Genomic DNA, 18,754 nt, shown 5'->3' with positions numbered 1-18,754 from the left:
TTCTCAGAAGAAAAATTGTTAGACAAAACAGAAGGTACCTGAAAGTGTTACAACATGTTAAGTTAGTTATGAACAAGAAACAGACTGCACATCTCTCCACAGTCCAACATCCAAGTTTCTAGAGACCTACCTCAACTCCTGAATGCCTTTGGATTAACAGTGGAATACAAAACCAATATGTGACTTTCATTTATCCACTCAGACAACTGTTCAGTGAAGTGTGGCAGGAAAGATTTCTTGCATTCATACGCTATCACTGGAAGTAAGGAAAAATGATTGTCTGGAATTTTTATCAATACAGTTAGTCCTTATGAGTAACTAAAGAAACCAAAGACAGGCTAGTTTTCCTCCCTGAACTTCTAACTAAACGCATCATTATTTAAAATGTTTGACTACTCAGTGAAGCAATAAGTTTAGTGACATCCTTTTATTTTGGAACAAGCACTCAGTAAGTCAGCTTCCCTCTTTTGATAATGAAATATTCCACAAGAGCAACCATTATGGTTCAGTTAGGACCTTTCACCCAAAACACTTGGATTTTAGCACCTTATAAAAAGAGTGAAAGTAATATTATCTTGGTACTATCGAATTGAGACAGTTAATACTGTGCTCATCCTCTGAAAAATTATGTGGACCACAAATACAGGGTGCATTTAGTCCTAAATACATAGAAGAGGAAAAGGAAAGCACAGCTAAGCCATGAGTTTGCCTGAAAACTGATGGCATTATAATAAAACCTTCCTGACCACACAAAAGCTTTCAAGGAGAAATGAGACTTGCTCCCATACATCAAAGTTCACGTTATTTAAACCACTGATCATTTACAATCAACCACGGCACGCTCAGGAATTTAAGGAAAAAAATTAATCTGGTTATTAAACATCAGTAAGAGATATGTCAACCTCGAAGTTTAACTCTGCACTGTGACTAATGTTTTTACAAGGATTCAAGCAAACCATTAGCACAACAAATTAATTCCAGAGTTAAAGCCGTATCTTCTAACTCACTGCCTAGATAATGGGGTACTGTTCTTTGGTAGCAGTAGCAACTTGAATGCCATGAATGTGACTTTTCTTTTCACTCTAACACTGTCCACGTTGGCTTTGTAGCTTCCTTACACTCAACTGCATCACATCTGATGGGTACAAAATCTCTGTACTGATTTGGAGTGCATTAGCTGAGTGTATGACTAGCTTCTATTACGTATTAAAGCACTTCTGTGGATTTTCAGTGACAAACAGAAGAGTTTTTGTTTACAGAAAAGCAGTCTAACCAAACCCATCTTAAACCTGGCCATTTCAGACATCTTTGGCCACCATAACATTGTTCTTGGCAACTTAAGTCGTTTTGCAAACTGAGAGTGGCGAATTGGCTTCCTAAAGTGTCTTTTAGCAAGAAGCCCTGCAACAAGGAACCAACGACCAACTTGCAACCCCAAGATGAACAGGAGCTACTACAGATTAACACTGGTGTATTCTGAGACTCTATTCCTTCCTCCCCACCTATGTTCATAACCTCAGACATAGGTCTGTATGTTAACTTTGAACAACAACAAAAGCATAAAGAATTACAAACTAAAGTAGTCAATTGCTGGTATTAAGCATTACCGTTTCTGTAACTAAACAAACAGCCAACATTAATAAGTAAACGTGTATTTCAACACAGAAGTCTTTAAACCTCAGTAACATCTGCTTCCTTCCTTCTCCTCTATAAAACCAGAAATTGTAAAGAAAGTTAAGTTTCCCTTCAAGAAACAGAGCACTATTCAGTCTGGTTCGTCCATCTGTCATAGGTCTTCTCTCTGTTTGGTTGCACGGTTGTCCTCTTGGTTGCTTTTAGATTTCTTCTCTGCATCTTTTTTCTTCTTTGCTTTCTCAGGTTTGGTTTTGTTGCTTCCTTTCTCACTTCCATCTGCTCCTTTGCCCGGATAAACCTGGCCTTCCAAAGTAACATCTGCACACCTTTCTTGACTTATCAGGAAGTCTTTGATCTCCCAGGCATAACCACCATCACGGAGCATAAAGATTGCACGATTTGAGCCAACAATAAACCTAGAGGAAAGATGCATAATTTTTCTGTTAGTTCTGTGCTTTTCCAGTGCTAAAACGTTTTATTTCATTCAGAGCCCCTCCGAGACAGATATCCATCTAAAAGCAAGTAATTGGTCTTGCTGTTTGGAGATGTGGATGAGAACAGTTTGCTAGCATGGAAGAATAATAAGTGTTAAGTTTAGAAATAACCAAGTAGGAGAAAGTATGAAGAAAACGCTAGAACTAATTTGATGCTATACAAAATCCACTGATGGGCATTAAATCTGATTTGTTCTCTCACTGCAAACGTTCCCAGTCTCAACTCAAGACTGCAACATTCCTGTTTCAAAACCAGCCACTCTCTCTTGGACAGAAATCTTATTTTCAGCCAGAGGAACAAAAAACCCTTTGTGGTTACACATCTTACGAGTAGGATGTCTTCCATCAACATGAAGGCAAACTACTGCAGCTAAAACTGAAAAAAAGCTGAACCATGAGGTAACAAGAAGCTAGGCTACATGCAAACCACAAATAAGTGTTAAAAATATTTATGCACCAAACCAAAATTTTTCTAAAGTGACTTAGAAGAAAAACAATTGTTATATGAACTGACATAGCAGCAAAGAAATAGTAGGAGTTGATAGAGCTAGAGAAGAGTACAGGGTCAACAACGGAAAAGATTTCCAGGAAGGAAAAAAAACAAGAGTTCTGAGCAAAACTTTACCCTTGCATACAACGGCGTACCTCTGTACATCATAGTTGGCGTTGAAGAGACTTCCCTGCCACAGACTAGTAATTTCTTCTGTCTCTTTTTCCGTGGGATTTCCTGACACTGTGACAAACATCATCAAAGTCTTCCCTTTTTTTGTCAGTTTCAGGATGCTTTCAGGCTTGCCTGGATCAATTTTTGAGAAATCTATTGGTGCTGGAGGCCTCTTGTGTTCAGGAAGATCCCCCTCCTCAATGTCATCGTCTTTCTATATTGAAAAGAAGGATGTGTTAAAATGAAACTGTTGAGGAAAACATTCTTTTCAAAAACTCACCACTGTTTAGGGAATAACTCTGCTTTGATAAGAAAGCACTGAGTAGTTTGAAGATGGAGACCCCCGCATGAAAAGAAACCGTGAACTTTGCCTCAGGATAAGTCACTTATAAACCCTCTCCTCAGAGCAATGCACATTCTTACTCCAGCAGGTAAAATCTCATTTTATCATATACTGAGAAATATTCCATCCTCATGGCTGATCCAATACAAACCCACTAGGTGCTTCATAAAATAACACCTTTTCCTTCAGTTTAATGGAATTTTATTAAGCACACCATGCACCTTTAAATATAGAATCTCACACAATTGAATCATAAATGTTCTGAACATGGATGAGCGAATTATTAACCGCACTTTCTACCAGTCTGGATAGCAGGAATAGCACAAAACCAACATATTCCACAGCTTTGAAACAGAAAGGCAGAAACAACGTTTACAAATATTCCCTATACAACACAGAAATTGACTACAACCTCAACATGATGATCTATATTACCTATTTTATCCTTAACTATTCAACCAAACATCCATAAAGAAGTATTACTAGAGCTTCAATTGAAATAAGTGGTCAAAAGATCCACTAAACGTCACTTCCCTTGATGATCCTGCACAAACTATCACATTTTTATTAATCAAGTTAATTACAAAGTAAAGGACAGAAAGAAAAGTGTAACCCTTTGCTTTGCAACATCTAGGAGACTAATTCATTTAAATGCTAATGTGAGGCTTCAACAGCCAAGCATTACATACAGTAGCAACCTGTTCCTTCTCTCTCAACCTTATCTCCTGAACTTCTCTCACCAACACCTTGGATTTTTATTTTTAAAAGGATCTGCAACATATGCCATCCACATCCATAGTCCATTAAATAACCATAGCTCAGATTCAAGCCTGAGTAATAATCTGTTTTAAAGGATATGTTGTTTTAATAACAGAGCTGAGAACCTGGTCCAGGGGTTGTTCTGTTTCCACCTCCTCTGGACTCAAGGCTGCTGGAGAGGCCCTTACCACGAGGGAAATCTCTACACAGCAGAAACCAACTGCACTTTTCCTATCCTTTCACCTCTCTAACAAAAGCAGTGACTGAATACAGCAAGTGCTGTTGTGTAAGCTGAAGCTCACTTACTGATGCGTCTTGGATCAACAAGACTTCAATATTAAAACCCTTTAACACTGGCAAGCCCACACTGTTCCAACCTGCTGAAAGGGCACTCAGAAACCTGGAGAGATTTTCATAATAAGTTTGTTTGCTCCCACTTTGGTGCTATCTAAACAAGCTTTTAAAACACTGAAGATTGCAACTAAGTCTCTAACAAAAATTGTTCATAAGGAAATGTAGTTTCCGTCCTTATGGCCACAAAAATAGAAAATACTAGGAGTCTTAATCTACTGAAACCAAGGAAACTTGGCTCTGCACAGATCCGTGCCCTATGCCCCCTCACTCCCGAGCATAATTCCTGCTCTTATCCAAATCCATAACGGCTCCTTTGTTTCTCTTATCCCACCCCTTCAAGCCAATTAAGCCCTTTCTTCTTTATGCTCCATCCACCCCACCCTCAAGTCTTTCCAGTCCCCTGTAGGCATCCCAGCAGCTACTAGAGAAATGCCACACAGCCGACCATCAGAATTGTTGAGCTCCCACTACCATTAACTTGTTGCTCACATGGCTGTGCATGCACGTCCTCGGCTGCAATGCCAAGCCGAGCTGCCCAGCCACAGCTGCACACAGTACGTCTGCGAGCAATCGTGCAGCACTCTGTGAAGTGAAACAGAGACCTCCAGCTACAGGGAAAAGAGCAGAGCTGCTGGCCACCCAGCTGGCACAGAACACGAAGCAGGAGCCCCAGAGGCACCAACCCTTCTGTCCAAGCAACGAACTCACCACCTCAGACAACCTTTCCTTTATGATTTGCCCTACTATGCCAAATTAAGCTGAATTTGCCCACTACAATCATTTTATTTATTTTTTTTTTTAGCAGCCAGGACTATCTGCTTCTTGCCTGATTAATAAAAGGTGAACTTTAGCTTTTTAACCGTTTCCTTTAAACGCTGTCTCTATTTTCCAAGAAAACACCTTTCTACAGGGAGAAACCCGCACCACTCCACGTTACGGCACAGCTCACCGCCAGCCCCGCGCAGCCGCCCCTCCTCCCCACAGCTCCCGCGCACGGAGCTGCTCCTTTCCAGCAACCCCAGCCGCGACCTGCTGTCACAGGGTCGCCTGCACCCCCGGGCAGCCCTACCGCCCCGCCAGGCCGCGGCCATGCCTGGGAAGAGCCGCCCGCTCCTCCAGCCGAACGTGGAGACCCCAGCGCGGGCCCCCAGCCCCGCCCCGCACCTCCCACTGCTCCAGCAGCCGGGCCATGTCCGCGTCGTTGTAGTCCCGAATGTCTTTCTTCTTGGCCGGCCCCGCCCGCCGCTTCCCCTCCGGCTCCTCGGCGCGGGCCGCCGCGCACAGCCATAGCGCCAGACCCAACGCGGCCCAACGCGCGGCCGCCGCCATCTTGTCCGGTAGCAGGCGGGAGGGGAAGGAGGGCGGCGCGGCCGCGTGAAGGGGCGGGCGCGCGGGGAGGAGGGGCTGCAGACACGGGCGTCGAGCGCGGGGGGAGCGGGGAGCGGGTGGTCGAAGGGCTGAGCGGCTCCGGAATGGCTCGGTGCTGTGCCACGGACCAGCTCCCGAATAGAGAGCGGGGCATTTGTTCTTACTTGTTAAGGGGATGGCGAGGAGCTGCGTGCATCGATGGCTGTGACGGGGACCGGCCCCGCGGCGCTGTCTTCTAATACTATCTCAGCAACATCCGTTTTTTATTGGAAGATCTAAAAATAAAGCTGCTTTCAGTAAAGTATAACTCCAGAGCACCTGAGCACCACACGCACACGACTTTTTCTTTGTAGATACTATTTTTCCACTTTTCCATTATCCAAACGGATCACACAGATTAACATCTCTATAGGCCTATTCAAGCCTTCGTTCTTTCCTCAATACAAGTCACTTAATTATAAATATCGCAAGCTTTTGCCTTTGGGACATGGACTCCAGTAAGCTCGAACACGGGAACAGAAGGAAGCATGAGAGTAACCGCAGGGTTGGTACAGAGCGGGGCAGCGGGATGGACTCCACCCAGGAAACATCCAGCGCAGTTCTGTCACTGCATCCAGGCCTGAGGCAAAGCAGGAGCCCACTGCGCTGCTGGCACAGAACAGTCAGTAGGCAGGGGTGTGGGATGCTTTCGGCATCCAGGACTTCTGAAAGGATTAAGGCCCTGATGGGAGATGGCTGCCAAGGGCTCGTGCAGTAGAAAAAACTGAGTCTCCAAGCCTCCACAAGCAGCAGAGGGGATGGGATGCAAGACTGCAGAGCCTTGATAAGCAACCACCCTTCTCTGCAACCTCCATCCTGCAGATTATTGTTTTATTATGTTTCAGAAACACCACCAGTACGGTTGAGAAACAGGAAGCTGTTAGGCCATAGCTATTCATGGAGCTTGTTAAATATACAATAACTGGAACAGGGTTTTAGTCAAGTGCTTCTCACAAAGCTGTCCAGTAAGTCACTAACGAACACATTTGCTCAGTGCCTTCTCATTGGGTATAACAAATATCATATATATACACTACATCCCACAGCCCAATGAGGTTTTAGTGAAGCATGTTCCTGCTAACTTTGTTATTATTGGATCATGCTTAAATTCACTAAAATAAAAAATATATCAATTTTAGGAATGTTGGACTAAGCAGTATAAAAATACATTTTTATTGAATTTCTACTGGGAAATATTTTCAACTGTTTTCTGTTATTAGAGCAAACCAGGCCAACTTGACATTCATTAATGTCTGGTGCGACATTCACATGCAGATCTAAGGAGTAATCCAATTTCCTTTGTTAAGTGAACAAGTAGTACAGTTTTCCAGCATGGCACCAAACAATCCTATGTATCTGTCATGCATATAAAAGCTTTAACTTGAAAGGAGGGTTTTTCATGCTTACTTCTAAATTTGCAACTACCAAGCAGCGTTCTGTGCTCAGGAAGAACTTGTTTAAAGTACATATGCTCTCCACAGAGTCAGCTGCAATTCAAACACTTATTCAGCCTCTTTGTTCTTTCCTGTACAAGAACAAAAAGCCACACAGCTAGAAATACATATCACTCACACTGAAATAAAATTGAATTATTTTTTTCCACTGAAACATGATGTGTTTCATTCAAAGCATCTACAGATGCACATAAATTTTTTTTTTTTTTTTTTTTCCTTAAGCATTCTTATATTCCTTACAAGTTTTCATAGTCTTAGCAGCTAACACTATTATGGTTACAGTACAGAACATACCTGATAATAAATGGCTACTGTCATTGTAAATTGCAAATACAAAGTGTTCACTGCTTTATTTTGAAAGCCCCATTTGTCACGTCAGGAGATGTTTCAAGCTGTAGGTGTCATTTCATCTTCTAAAACATACGATTTTTATCTTAGTATTTTCAAAGATAACATTACAATTCAATAAGAAGTGCAAATCTACCTCCCCCTCTTGATGTAAAGTGTTTTCACATGGTTGGGTCAGGTTGCAATTTGAGAAGATTCAAGTTGTCCTAAATTTCTGCTAATGAAGTTTGGGATTCTCTGTCCTGTTGTTGCTTTTTTTTTTTTTTTTTTTTTTTTTTTTAAATTTTAAATCTAGGTGTTAATTTTTAAAACTGTATTTCTGCAAAATTTACTTCCTGTCCCTTTATTCATCATGAGTTAGGAGAACATGTGTATTTTTTTAGCTGCCAAAAGCCCTTTCAGCTCCTTGGGGGTGGTAGGTTTTCGTATGCGATTTTCTATTTTAGTGTGGATGCTCATTCATCATAGCTTACTTTTCTTTGCAAATAACTACAGTAGGGGAAATATGCATGATCTTACAGCTTGTCCCTTGACAGTTAACCTTGGAAAGAACAAACAACTTGAAATCATCAAGGAAAGGAAAGGGCAGAGCTGTCTTGGGAGGACATACAGACAATTTAGAGATTAAAAGGAACTAACAAGATCAGAAGATTAGCCCTAAGCATGCAGAAGGGAGGAAGAATACAAGGGCTACCTGCTATCACCATATTCCACGTCTGGAAGAAGTAATTCCTTTTAAAAACTCTTCTCATACAAGAGAATGTTTAACAGTGGCTCAAATGAATGAGGTGTTGCAGAAGGCAGACTGTAAGCAGTTACTCAGAATAACTGAAATGATTAAGGTCTGGTGTGCAGCTGTACTCTGATTGCAGTCAGATAGTTGTTAGAACTGCTTCTGCACCTACATGCTTAGCAAAGGACCATGGCAATACAATGTTAAATAATACAGAAGACTTGGTCAGTAACAGATGCCAGAAAATTTGAAGCAAATTTGAGATGACTGAACATTCAGAGCACTCTTACTGCTTAAAACATTGTCAAATATTTTACAGGGTGTCAGGGTATTCCAAGTTACTTAAAGTATAACATTCAAAATTAGCGTTTTAATAGGTGAAATTAAGCTTAAGTACTCAAAATTCTCCCTCGCGAATGTAATCTAATGCATGAGCTCTCGTGCAAAGACAGTGCATATGTTAAATCAGACTTGTACAAACAGCCTGCTCAGGCAATAACCTGAAGAAAGAGACCTATACATGTTCCCTTTAAAAACAACAAAATATTTCTACATCTTAAGAAGAAAATACGCTTTTTAGTATAGAATATGCTGTCATCCAGAGCAAAAATAAACATTTGAATGATTCAGAATAATTTCAGTCTAAATTAAGGCATAAAACAAACACTCACTTGCCATTCAGTAACACAATAAACATTTTTGTTCTGGAGCTAATCAGACCTTTAATTGCTGGATCCAAGTTAACAAATTCTCCCCAGTCAGGGTAAATTAGTGTGATTTGGATATAATTTGTATATTATAAATTACAATTTATGGACTGAATGGAGATGCTTGGCAATGACACACAGGCTTTATAACTTGACCTATCTGATCAGGTGGGGGGGCAGAGGGGGAGGGAGGGGTATGACATCTGACCCTCTTGTCAGCACCCACAGAGCTACACACTGATCTTTAAATTCAGAAATACCACTGAATGTTCCTGTTAATACTTGTCTTACTGCACAATTTGCTAGAAATATGTGCTGGTTAAAACTATGTATTGTTATACAATTTAAAGTTACCCTCTTAAGGAAAGAATTACATTAAATCAATGTCAAGGTTTACACAGCTCCCAGAGGAACTCTATTTCTAGTCTAATTTCCACAATCTAAGTGAAATTAATTTTGTAGTCCCAATTTAGTATTAGGTTTACAGGTCACTTCTGGCACCTACATCCACTGTAAGTAATACATCACACAAACTTCTGATGAGTTAAAGCTGCTGGCTCCTCTCACAGACTATGTGGAAAGAAGTGTAGGATCAGAGACTGTAAAGTAATCTTACAAAAACATCTATTAAAATTCTCTTGTGACATATATTAAAAAGGAGTGGAGTTTATAAAAAAAAAAAAAAGAAAAAAGAAAAAACCCTTCTGCGGAGTATTACAGCGGCAGGACTGAACACATTATCAAAAATGCAATTCAGGAAGGGTGGGCCCTTGCACATTTTGTTTGAAGTACCATATTCTCCTTTGATCTCAAACACATACAAAGAAAACAACCGCCAGACAAACACCTCAGACCAAAGACACTGAAGGGAAGGTCTGGGATTCCTGTTTATGCCAGACCACTCTTACCAACGGCATCTACCTTTCTTCCATTAAGTGCTTACAAACCTGTGCCTGCTGCTACTCACCCACTCCTGGAGGGGGAATGGACACAAGCAGCTATGTTGCACCTCCTGCTCCTAGCACTCACCTTATAAAACACCCGACATATGGTGGATAACTGTATGCGTGGATAGTAGACAAGAATATGAAGCACAAAGCCATTAATAGCTGTTTTATTGGCATAAAACATGGCACAACCTTCCATCCTGTGAAAAGACAAGTTTTTTAGCTGCATTTTCCTTACCACAAAAATGTCTTTTTTCAATTTCAATGTACTAAATATCCATATTAACAGCAGGAGACAACCAATTGATTATATATGGTAAGTGGTGAGAACAGCTGTACAATAAACAGTGAATAAAAGGGAACAAAATAAAACCTACTTTTGCTGTATTATCATTCAGTTGCAGCAGCTAGCCCGTATTTTAGGCATAACCGATATTCACCATTATTTATGCAATATTTTTTCTTCAGATTATAGTTTTTAACTATGCCATAAAAAAGAAAAACAAAACATCCAAACACCAAGCTTGAGTCTGTCTGAAAGCTTGCCCATTGTTCTATAAACTACTTAAGCACAAAATCATTCTCAAAGATGAAAAAGCAGAACTCATGCATTTGCCTTTTTGTTCTCACAAGAGATCAGCTAACTGTTCCCCCAGATCTCACACTGTCTTCTTTAGCTACAGGCAGAGCAGTTCTCAGGTTGCTTCCCCGGTGTATGAGCCATGATTACCTCTGCAGATTCAAGACAGACCCAGGCCTTGCAGTTTTAGTCTCTCGTGAAGTAAAGACAGTAAGCACCAATCACAAAACACTTAGCACCAACCATTTAAGGCAAAATAAATCTTAAAAACAATGAACCAGTCAACACACACACCTTTCCTTCTGTATGTCATACCTACTGCTCCAGTGCTGGCAAAAGGAAGGCCCAGCTTCTTCCAGCCTCTCTTGCTAAGTCTTGCTCTGTGTCAAATAATTTCCTTAGTCAGCCTCTGCCAACATCATCCTTCCCTTATTTCTAGTTTCCAGCCTGACAAGCCAGCTGCATCCCCTGGAACGGGAGCTATCATCCTGTAATTACCACCTCATGGGTTTAGTCATACAGCTGACACAGGGAACCATTGAATTGCCTTTTATTCCTTCATCAGCTAGCTCCCTATTATGTTAGATCGATACATCCATACAGGAAAGTAACATAAAGTAGTGTAGCTCATTCTATCATAGCCTTCCTCTCATCAACATGGCCACATACAGTGATCATAAAATTATTACAACTCCGTATTCTTCAGCTGTGACTCAACATTGGCTATAGTGGAAAAAAAAAAAAATAAAATCAATTTCTTAAAAAAAAAAAAGATTTTTGTAAGTAACAGAAGGCACACATTGTGTGAGACGATTCATGAAAGAATACTTCAGACTTCAGTTTTTGTTGTATTAAGCACAATGCGAAATAAAGATCAATGTGACAAAAGAAGATCTATCACAAGTAAGCCAATCTTCTGTACACTACTAAGCCACACTAAAAAGCCTTTTAATCCTTTCTATCTGACAGTGCCTGCTGTTTCCAGTCCCACAGTGTTATTTCATTCAGACTGACAGCAAAAATCTTTCTACAGCCAAGCCTCATCACCTCATTTTCATGTCTCCTCAGTCTGTACACTAATTCATGGCTGCCCAAGTCCTGCACGGCATTTTTGAACTCAGCAGCCATGAAATCAAGCAGGTATACACAAATCCTCCCAGAGACATGCAAAGAACTTAAGAAATACCCACCCCGAAAATCACTGAGTAAAATTTTCATCCTGAACAAAGCAGATACATCTGCTGGGCCTTTAAGGCATATTGTAGCTGTTCCTCAGTGCTACTCAAATTACTAGACACAAGCAAATCTGTCTTCAAGGCTCCCATTTACAGTAAGGTTATGTGTTTATGGTCAAATAATGGCCTGCAAATTGTATAAAAGTAACAGAAGGAAATAGTTTTTCACTAGAGTGTCACTACATGAGGGGTGGAAGAGAACCAGTTAGTTATGGATATACTGAAGACAAGTATAAGTGGTTCCTACCCCTCCTCCCTCCTATCATCCCTTACAGCACAGATTTTTTTTTTCTTTTTCTTAAACAATGTGCAGCTTGTTCTCACAATGCATTTCATAATTGTGCTACCTACTCAGGTTCACCAAAAATAGCCACTTAGTGATAATACTGAAAAAGACTACCTATAGCTGTGAGTCAAGTCAAGTGGATGGAGCCAGGCTCTTAGTGGTGCCAAGCAGCAGGACAAAGGGCGATGGGCACAAACAGGAACATAGGCAGTTTCATACAAACTTCATTACTGTTTGGGCGACAGAGCACTGGGACAGGCTGCCCAGAGAGGTGGTAGAGTCCCCTTCTCTGGAGATACACAAAATCAGATGCTTTCCTACGCAACCAACCTACTCCAGGAAATCTGCTTTAGCAGAGAGATGGACCTCCAGGGGTCCTTTCCAACCTCTATGATTCTGTCTATTTTCTATTTCTTTAAATTCCAAAATGCAAGCCAAATAAGATGGCTGGGTCACTCTTCATCATATATTTACATATATACAGAAGAACAGAACGCTTGAGGCTACTACTGGAGCAAAATGACGTCTGGTAAGACAAATCTGGAGTCAAGCAGCTGACCAAATTACAGTAATGACCACTTTTGCCCCTTGCTAATACCAAGGCTGGTAAGCAGTACAACAATCCTTTGAACAGATTAAAGAAGCTCGAGGAATATTTGCTTTATATTAAAGTGGTTACTTCTTACTAACCGCTAGCTCTGGTGGCCCTTTCTGCTGCTAGGAATTGCCAAGGGTTAGGGCCTCGCTTTGTTTCTGATGTGAGCAGCTGGGATGGAGGCTTTGGAAGAACAGCAGCAGAAACTCTGTCCAAATCCTGGATGTCTCTTTTGTCCTGGGGCAATGACACAAACCATATGGAGACTCCTGCAGCAGCATCTAAAAATGGAGAAGATTATTAGGTCATTTAACACCTCTTCTAGCCAGGCACGAGACCAAAGGTTTCTAAAATGAAATACTCAAACTCTCATTAAATGTAGTCACTACTCGTTAAAAGAAACTAGGTTAATATTCTTATGAAAGGCATTCCTCATGCTACATAATTTCTCACTGCCTCACTGAAGGACATATCTGGAAATATTTTGCAATGCAATTCAGCTGGCTTCTGCTGCCCACTGATTTTTATTTGTCAGAGTATTCTGAAATCACTCCTATTTATAGTTTTGAAAATGAGCTGTTGGCAGCAAACCAAAATGGTTTAGGCCCAAATTGTGACCTTCCATTAAACTACTATAATCTGATTTAGGTAAACAGAATCTCCCTCATGCTGTTACTGCGAGGAGAGATGGGTGGAGAACTGCCCATTTTCAACACACCCACAGCTGCCTATCTGCCCTTCCATCCATCCTGGCTCTACAGTAAGGGCTCCCCTCCACCCCACAAAGCGTGCATCCTGTTAACCCTACCTCACCCAGAACTGTGTTCCTCCTGCTCAGTGCGAGCAGAGAAGGCCAAGGACTCCTCTAGGCAGTGGGTGAGGAAATGTACTTATTTGTACCTGTTTGGAGATCTTAAAAAGTATGCCATTAGGTGGGCTCTCCTTGTGCCAGGGTGACACTGGTTTTGGCCTGCAGGTCTAACTTCCATTCACAGCAGTGTCACTCCTACCCCTGCAACAGTATGAACATAGCAGGACTTTGTGTAAACATGAGCTGGGACAAATATATTCCGGATGCATGCTGCCTGCTATATGCATGTAACCAACTGCCAGAATTGGAAAGCCTGAATGAAAGGAGAGAAAGAGCATTGATATTTGGCCGCAGAAGGATGCGTAACAAATGCAAAATATGGATTCAACATGGACTCATTCTTTTGGGTTATTTTGATGGGGATGTTGCACGACAGCAGAGAGCCTCATGTGTGTGACATCAATATTCTCATCACCACCGTTTACCAAATGATACATTCATTCCCCGTGGACTCCTTCCAGGGAATGTTAAGCCCATCTTCCTAAAACTCATTCCAGCATACTTAGTAGTTTTCACTTAATTATTTAATGGCATTTACTTGTCTGCCTCGGACTCCCTGAGCCCAGCACCCTCCCATTAACATCAATGCAACTCTCAGTGCGCTCCAGAGCAGAAACAGGCAAAGAAAGTGCTTTTTTCAGGGCTTCCCATGCACAAAGTAAACGTCAGGAAGACTACATTCTCCCTGCTCCACTCTAACCAATGGCAGCCGACCTTCGAACAGGGACACCAAATTCATTTCCCATGGTTAAAAAAAAAACGTGTTTAAGTCTCGTTTCATGCTACAAGCAGCTAAAGGCAATATTTATATGCAAATAAAAGCGTAACGATGTTTATACCACCGATTACGGCTAGCAAAACATAAGACTTTTAAAGTAAACGGAAGAAAAGGAAGCCAGAGCACGGCTGCCCCCCCGCCCTCTTTCCCTCCCTCCCCCCCAGGCCGCGCACCTGAGCCACATACGGCCAACTCACCTCACAACGCGGCTGCTACCGGAAGATGCCCGTCCCTCCGCTCCCATCCCCACCTCCTCCCACCCGACGGCTGCTCTCCGCCACGCGCTGTATTTATTTACTTCGGCCCTCCGCTCTCGCCGCGCGCCGCGAGGGGGCGCCATACGGAGCGGCGGCCCTCGAGGCCGTCGCGGTCGGCGCTGCCGTCGGCCGGTGCCTGGCGCGGGCGGCGCCGTCGCGGCACGGCGCTGCTGCCCCCTCCGCCGGGGAGGAGCGGGAGGCGACGGGCGGGGAGCGGGGCGGCGGGGGGGAGGGCAGCGTTTAAACGGAGGGCGGTGACACCGCACAAAAGATTGCGATAGGCTCCGGCGAGGTTACGGCGGAGGCAACGGGGAGGGGGAGAGCCTCCGTCAGAGCCGTGCAGCGTCTGGCTGGCAGCGCCGCCGCGGCCGCCTCTTCCCAATAGTTTGTCTGAGAGCCCGAGAAGGGAATTTAAAAGAACCTCTTTTCGTTTTATTTTTATTTTTCTTCCCCGGGACTTGGCGATCGGCGGCGGAACATGGCAGGAGGAGCGCGGGGTCGGGCGGGATGCAGCATCCGCGGTCGGAGCGCGGAGCCCCCGCCCTTGTTTGCGGGAAGAGCCTAAGTTGGAGCGGCGGCGGCGCGGCGGGGGCCGGCCGGGGCGGGGCGGCGGCGCCGAGCGGGCCCAGGGCGGCGGGCATGAAGCGGCGGCGGGCGGCGGGCGGCCGCGTGAATGACCGAGGCAGGAAGGAGTGAGGCAGCGGCAGAAGGAAGGGGAGCGGATCCCGCCCCCCCTCCCCCGCGCCCGGATCCGGTGGCTCTTTTAATTTTTTATTTTTATTTTGCCTTTTGCGTGGCTTTTTTTTTTTTTTCCCCTCCCTCTTTTTTTTTTTTTTTTTAACAAACCCCCTCCCACGGTCCCTTCTCTCTCTCTCTATCCCCGCTCTCCCCTCCCGGCCCGGGCGGGCCACACCCTCCGCAGCGCTTCCTGCGAGCCGGCGGCGCGGGGCCGCGGCGGGCGCGCCGGGGGCGGCACATGGTGCGCAGCCGCCGCCCCTCCGGCCCCTGCGAGCAGCGCCCGGGCGGCGGGAGGGCGGCCCCCAGGGCTGCGGCCCCGCGCTAGCTCCGCTTTAGCTCCGCTCCTCCGGGCTATTCCGTTTCCTAAAGGGAACTTTGCGCAGGATCCCGCAGCCGGAGGAAGGGAGGGAAGTGCAAAGACGAGGGGAGAAATATATATATATACGTATTGCTAAGCCGCACGATGCCGGAGCGCGGCCCGGGGGCTCCCGGTCAGCGCAGAGCCGCCGCTGGAGAGCCGTAGAGCGGAGCCTGGAGCCGGAGCGGTGCGGGAGCCCCGGCGGAGCTCGCCCCCCCGCAGCACGGCAGCCCCGGCGCCCAGAGCCTTTTCTTGCCTCCCGGCGATTAATGGAATGATGTTGCGGAAAAGGCAGAGCGATCCTGCCGGGCTCAGTCGGGACTGCTCGGGCGGCGGCAGAGGCGGCGGCAGTGGGGTAGCGAGCGGCATGCGAGGCCCCCCCCGGCGCTATGGCTAGCGGCGGCTCTGGCAAGTCCAGCAGCGAGGTGTCCGGCGGCGGCATCCCCAGCGGCAGCTCCCTGCAGAGGAAGAAGCTCATCTCTATCTGCGATCACTGCAAGATCAAGATGCAACTGGTGGCCGATCTGCTTCTGCTGTCGAGCGAGACCAGGCCGGTGAACACTGAGAGCTTGTCTGTCTTCGGCGAGTCTTTTGAGAAGTGCAGGGACACGATTATCGCCAGGACCAAAGGACTTTCCATCTTGACCCACGACGTCCAGAGCCAGCTCAATATGGGACGCTTCGGGGAGGTGGGGGAAAGCCTGATGGAGATGGGGGAGCTGGTGGTCTCCCTGACCGAGTGCTCTGCCCACGCTGCCTATCTGGCTGCAGTGGAGACTCCAGGGGCCCAGCCTGCCATGCCCGGCTTGGTGGATCGCTACAAGGTGACGCGATGTCGGCACGAGGTGGAGCATGGCTGCGGGGTCTTGAAGACCACCCCTTTGGCAGATATGAGCCCTCAGCTCCTGCTGGAGGTTTCCCAGAACATGTCCAAGAACTTGAAATTCCTGACAGACGCCTGTGTGCTGGCCAGTGAGAAATCCAAGGATAAATTTGCTAAGGAGCAGTTCAAACTCAGTGTCAAATGTATGAGCACCAGCGCCTCCGCCCTCTTGGCGTGTGTCAAGGAGGTCAAGACTTCACCCAGCGAGCTGACCAGGAACCGCTGCGTCTTGTTCAGTGGACCTTTGGTGCAGTCTGTCTATGCTCTGGTGGGCTTTGCCACTGAGCCCCAGTTTTTGGGTAAAGCTGCCACCATCAATCCGGAGGGCAAAGCTGTGCAAACTGCTATCCTAGGAGGAGCCATGAGTGTGGTTTCTGCTTGTGTGCTCCTGACCCAATGCCTCAGGGATATAGCCCAACACCCCGAAAGTAGCACCAAAATGAGCGATTACAGGGAAAGGTTGAGGAACTCAGCTTGCGCCGTCTCGGATGGTTGCAACCTGTTATCTCAGGCACTAAGAGAAAGATCTTCACCCAGGACTTTACCGCCAGTGAACTCCAATTCTGTGAATTAACCCCCACACCTTCTGTTTAGATCTCAGTCATTGCTAAAGGAAAATAATATCCCACCTCCTCACCCCTGTTTTGTATACCAAAGAATTCGCTTGGATGGGCCCAATCCTTTGATTTCACGTGGTGAAGAAGCAGAACAGTATATTCAAATTATACGTACTAACAAAGGTAGCCAGTTTGGGCTTCTTTTTATTTTGAGCAAGTACCTGCAGATAAATGTTCCTTTATTCAACCAGATCTTCACACAGATGGTAATAGCAACTGTTTAAAAGTTTTATATTTGGGGAGGTGGGGGTATCTGAACTAACAAAAAAAAAAAAAAGAAAAAAAAAAAAGGAAAAGAAAATAGCTTTAATCGCGCTGGGTGCGGTTTTTAAAGTTTGTCTTGTCTTGTCTTCCGAAATTTCCCTTCTAAATTTTACTGTTTGGTTGTGCAGGAAAAAGGTTACCTCAGTTCTCATTCGTTTTAAAAATGAAAAGAAGAAAACACCACCATGTAGATGATGGATGTAGCTACTATTTTGTTTGTTTTTGTTTTGTATGACTTTTTTTAAATTTTGCATCAAGTGTTAGGTTAGAAGTGCATTTGGTGTGTAGGAGTGGAAGGACTGGAGGTTGTGATTATGTTTTCCATGTGTTGATTTCCAAACTGGGGGAAAAGCTACTGTGAGTGTTTAAACAAACAAACAAAAAAATTACACTATAACAGAAGTGATTTTTAATTTTTTTTTTTTCCAATGTCAGTTTTTATCTTGCATGTACTGGAGTATTTATTTCATCTATTAAAATGTTATGTTTCTCAGATGTCTTTCTGTGAATCTCTTAATACTTGAATAATTGAACAACAAGGCCTGTTTGCATTCTGTGTCATTTTCCCCAGGGAATGGGTGGTACAAATGTAACTAGTGCTAGACAGCAGCATACAGGCTTCAATTCAGTTCTTTATTTTCTTAACTGCTGTCCGGCCTCCTCAGGACGGATGTCTGTGATAGAGATACTCTTTCATTGTATTTGTGGAGCTGTGTGCACTGGGATTACTCTATCTGCAGGGCTCTGGTGGTTGCTGCGCAGTGACATAGGCTGGCTTTGTCTTTATCAGCATTCCGTGTTATCTTGGAGACGCTCATGTATTTTAACTTCTGCAGATGTCGCAGGCCACGTGTGTGAAACTTGTGAGATTTCATTAAGGACTTCTTGGGATGAAAAAGCCTACCTGCTTATGCAGTGTAGGAGCGTGAAGGTTTGGACTGGGCACTGATGGCTCAGAGGTTGGTGTTGGAGCTGTTCAGTGCAGGTTTCTGTCAAAAGTACATGGAATTTGATGCTGCAGATATCGTGTAAAGTTAGCTAATGCTCAGGCCTGGTCCAACTCCAGTTGGATTCCTTGGGAACTGCGGGTGGATCTTAGAGAACACCACAGTAGTTAGTGTAACTGCAGTGACCTTTTCAGCCTGATATTTGCAGGCTTGTGCCATCTGTTGCCCTCTGTATGTTCCCTGAAAAGTAAATATGAAAAGCAGGTCTTTGGCTGAGTAGGCCTCATCTGTCTGCCCAGCTTCACTGCATAACTGGATTTTTTTTACAGGTCTGCAAATTGAACAATGTTGAAATCTATTGGAAAATGTACCTTAAAACTGTTGTTACTGTGGTTTAAACCTTTACTGTGCAACTACTGTCCTGTTTGTTTCCTTAAAGAAGTAGGTCTTTGGCTATGGATATAGAACAGTCAGTGAAAGGTCTCTCCTTCATAGCATTT

The 18,754-nt window shown here is 44.4% G+C and overlaps 2 protein-coding genes and 1 long non-coding RNA gene across 3 annotated transcripts; 1 reads left to right on the top strand and 2 right to left on the bottom strand.

Moving 5' to 3' along the window:
* Window positions 1–1,694: 1,694 nt before the first annotated feature.
* Window positions 1,695–5,578, bottom strand: MESD (mesoderm development LRP chaperone). The gene is made up of 3 exons (XM_042875860.1): window positions 5,414–5,578; window positions 2,775–3,007; window positions 1,695–2,051 (listed from the first exon to the last, which is right to left on the bottom strand). The coding sequence occupies exons 1-3, from the start codon at window positions 5,576–5,578 to the stop codon at window positions 1,787–1,789; spliced, it is 663 nt and encodes a 220-aa protein (XP_042731794.1). The 3' UTR covers window positions 1,695–1,786.
* Window positions 5,579–10,051: 4,473 nt separating this feature from the next.
* On the bottom strand, window positions 10,052–14,476 carry LOC122182506. Its single transcript, XR_006179839.1, has 3 exons — window positions 14,388–14,476; window positions 13,442–13,553; window positions 10,052–12,822 (listed from the first exon to the last, which is right to left on the bottom strand). It is a non-coding gene; the product is annotated as an uncharacterized LOC122182506 (long non-coding RNA).
* A 982-nt stretch (window positions 14,477–15,458) lies between these two features.
* Window positions 15,459–17,800, top strand: TLNRD1 (talin rod domain containing 1). Its single transcript, XM_042876136.1, has one exon. It carries the CDS (start codon window positions 15,933–15,935, stop codon window positions 16,998–17,000), a length of 1,068 nt encoding a protein of 355 aa, XP_042732070.1. The 5' UTR covers window positions 15,459–15,932; the 3' UTR covers window positions 17,001–17,800.
* The last annotated feature ends 954 nt before the right edge of the window (window positions 17,801–18,754 follow it).

The sequence above is a fragment of the Lagopus leucura genome, unplaced genomic scaffold, assembly GCF_019238085.1.
Source record: "Lagopus leucura isolate 7727_CA_CO unplaced genomic scaffold, USGS_WTPT01 Super-Scaffold_100015, whole genome shotgun sequence".
NCBI classification, from domain to species: Eukaryota; Metazoa; Chordata; class Aves; order Galliformes; family Phasianidae; genus Lagopus; species Lagopus leucura.
Note: the sequence above shows the minus strand (reverse complement) of the source record. Positions and strands in the feature narration are given on the sequence as shown.

Bases quoted from the DNA above. Each gene is read 5' to 3' on its own strand.
- MESD (XM_042875860.1), bottom strand. From the start codon at position 5,578: ATGGCGGCGGCCGCGCGTTGGGCCGCGTTGGGTCTGGCGCTATGGCTG. The intron at 3,008-5,413 runs GTGCGGGGCGGG...TTTTCAATATAG, and splicing joins GGCTGCTGGAGCAGTGGGAG to AAAGACGATGACATTGAGGA. The intron at 2,052-2,774 runs GTACGCCGTTGT...TCTTTCCTCTAG, and splicing joins GCCAACTATGATGTACAGAG to GTTTATTGTTGGCTCAAATC.
- TLNRD1 (XM_042876136.1), top strand. From the start codon at position 15,933: ATGGCTAGCGGCGGCTCTGGCAAGTCCAGCAGCGAGGTGTCCGGCGGC.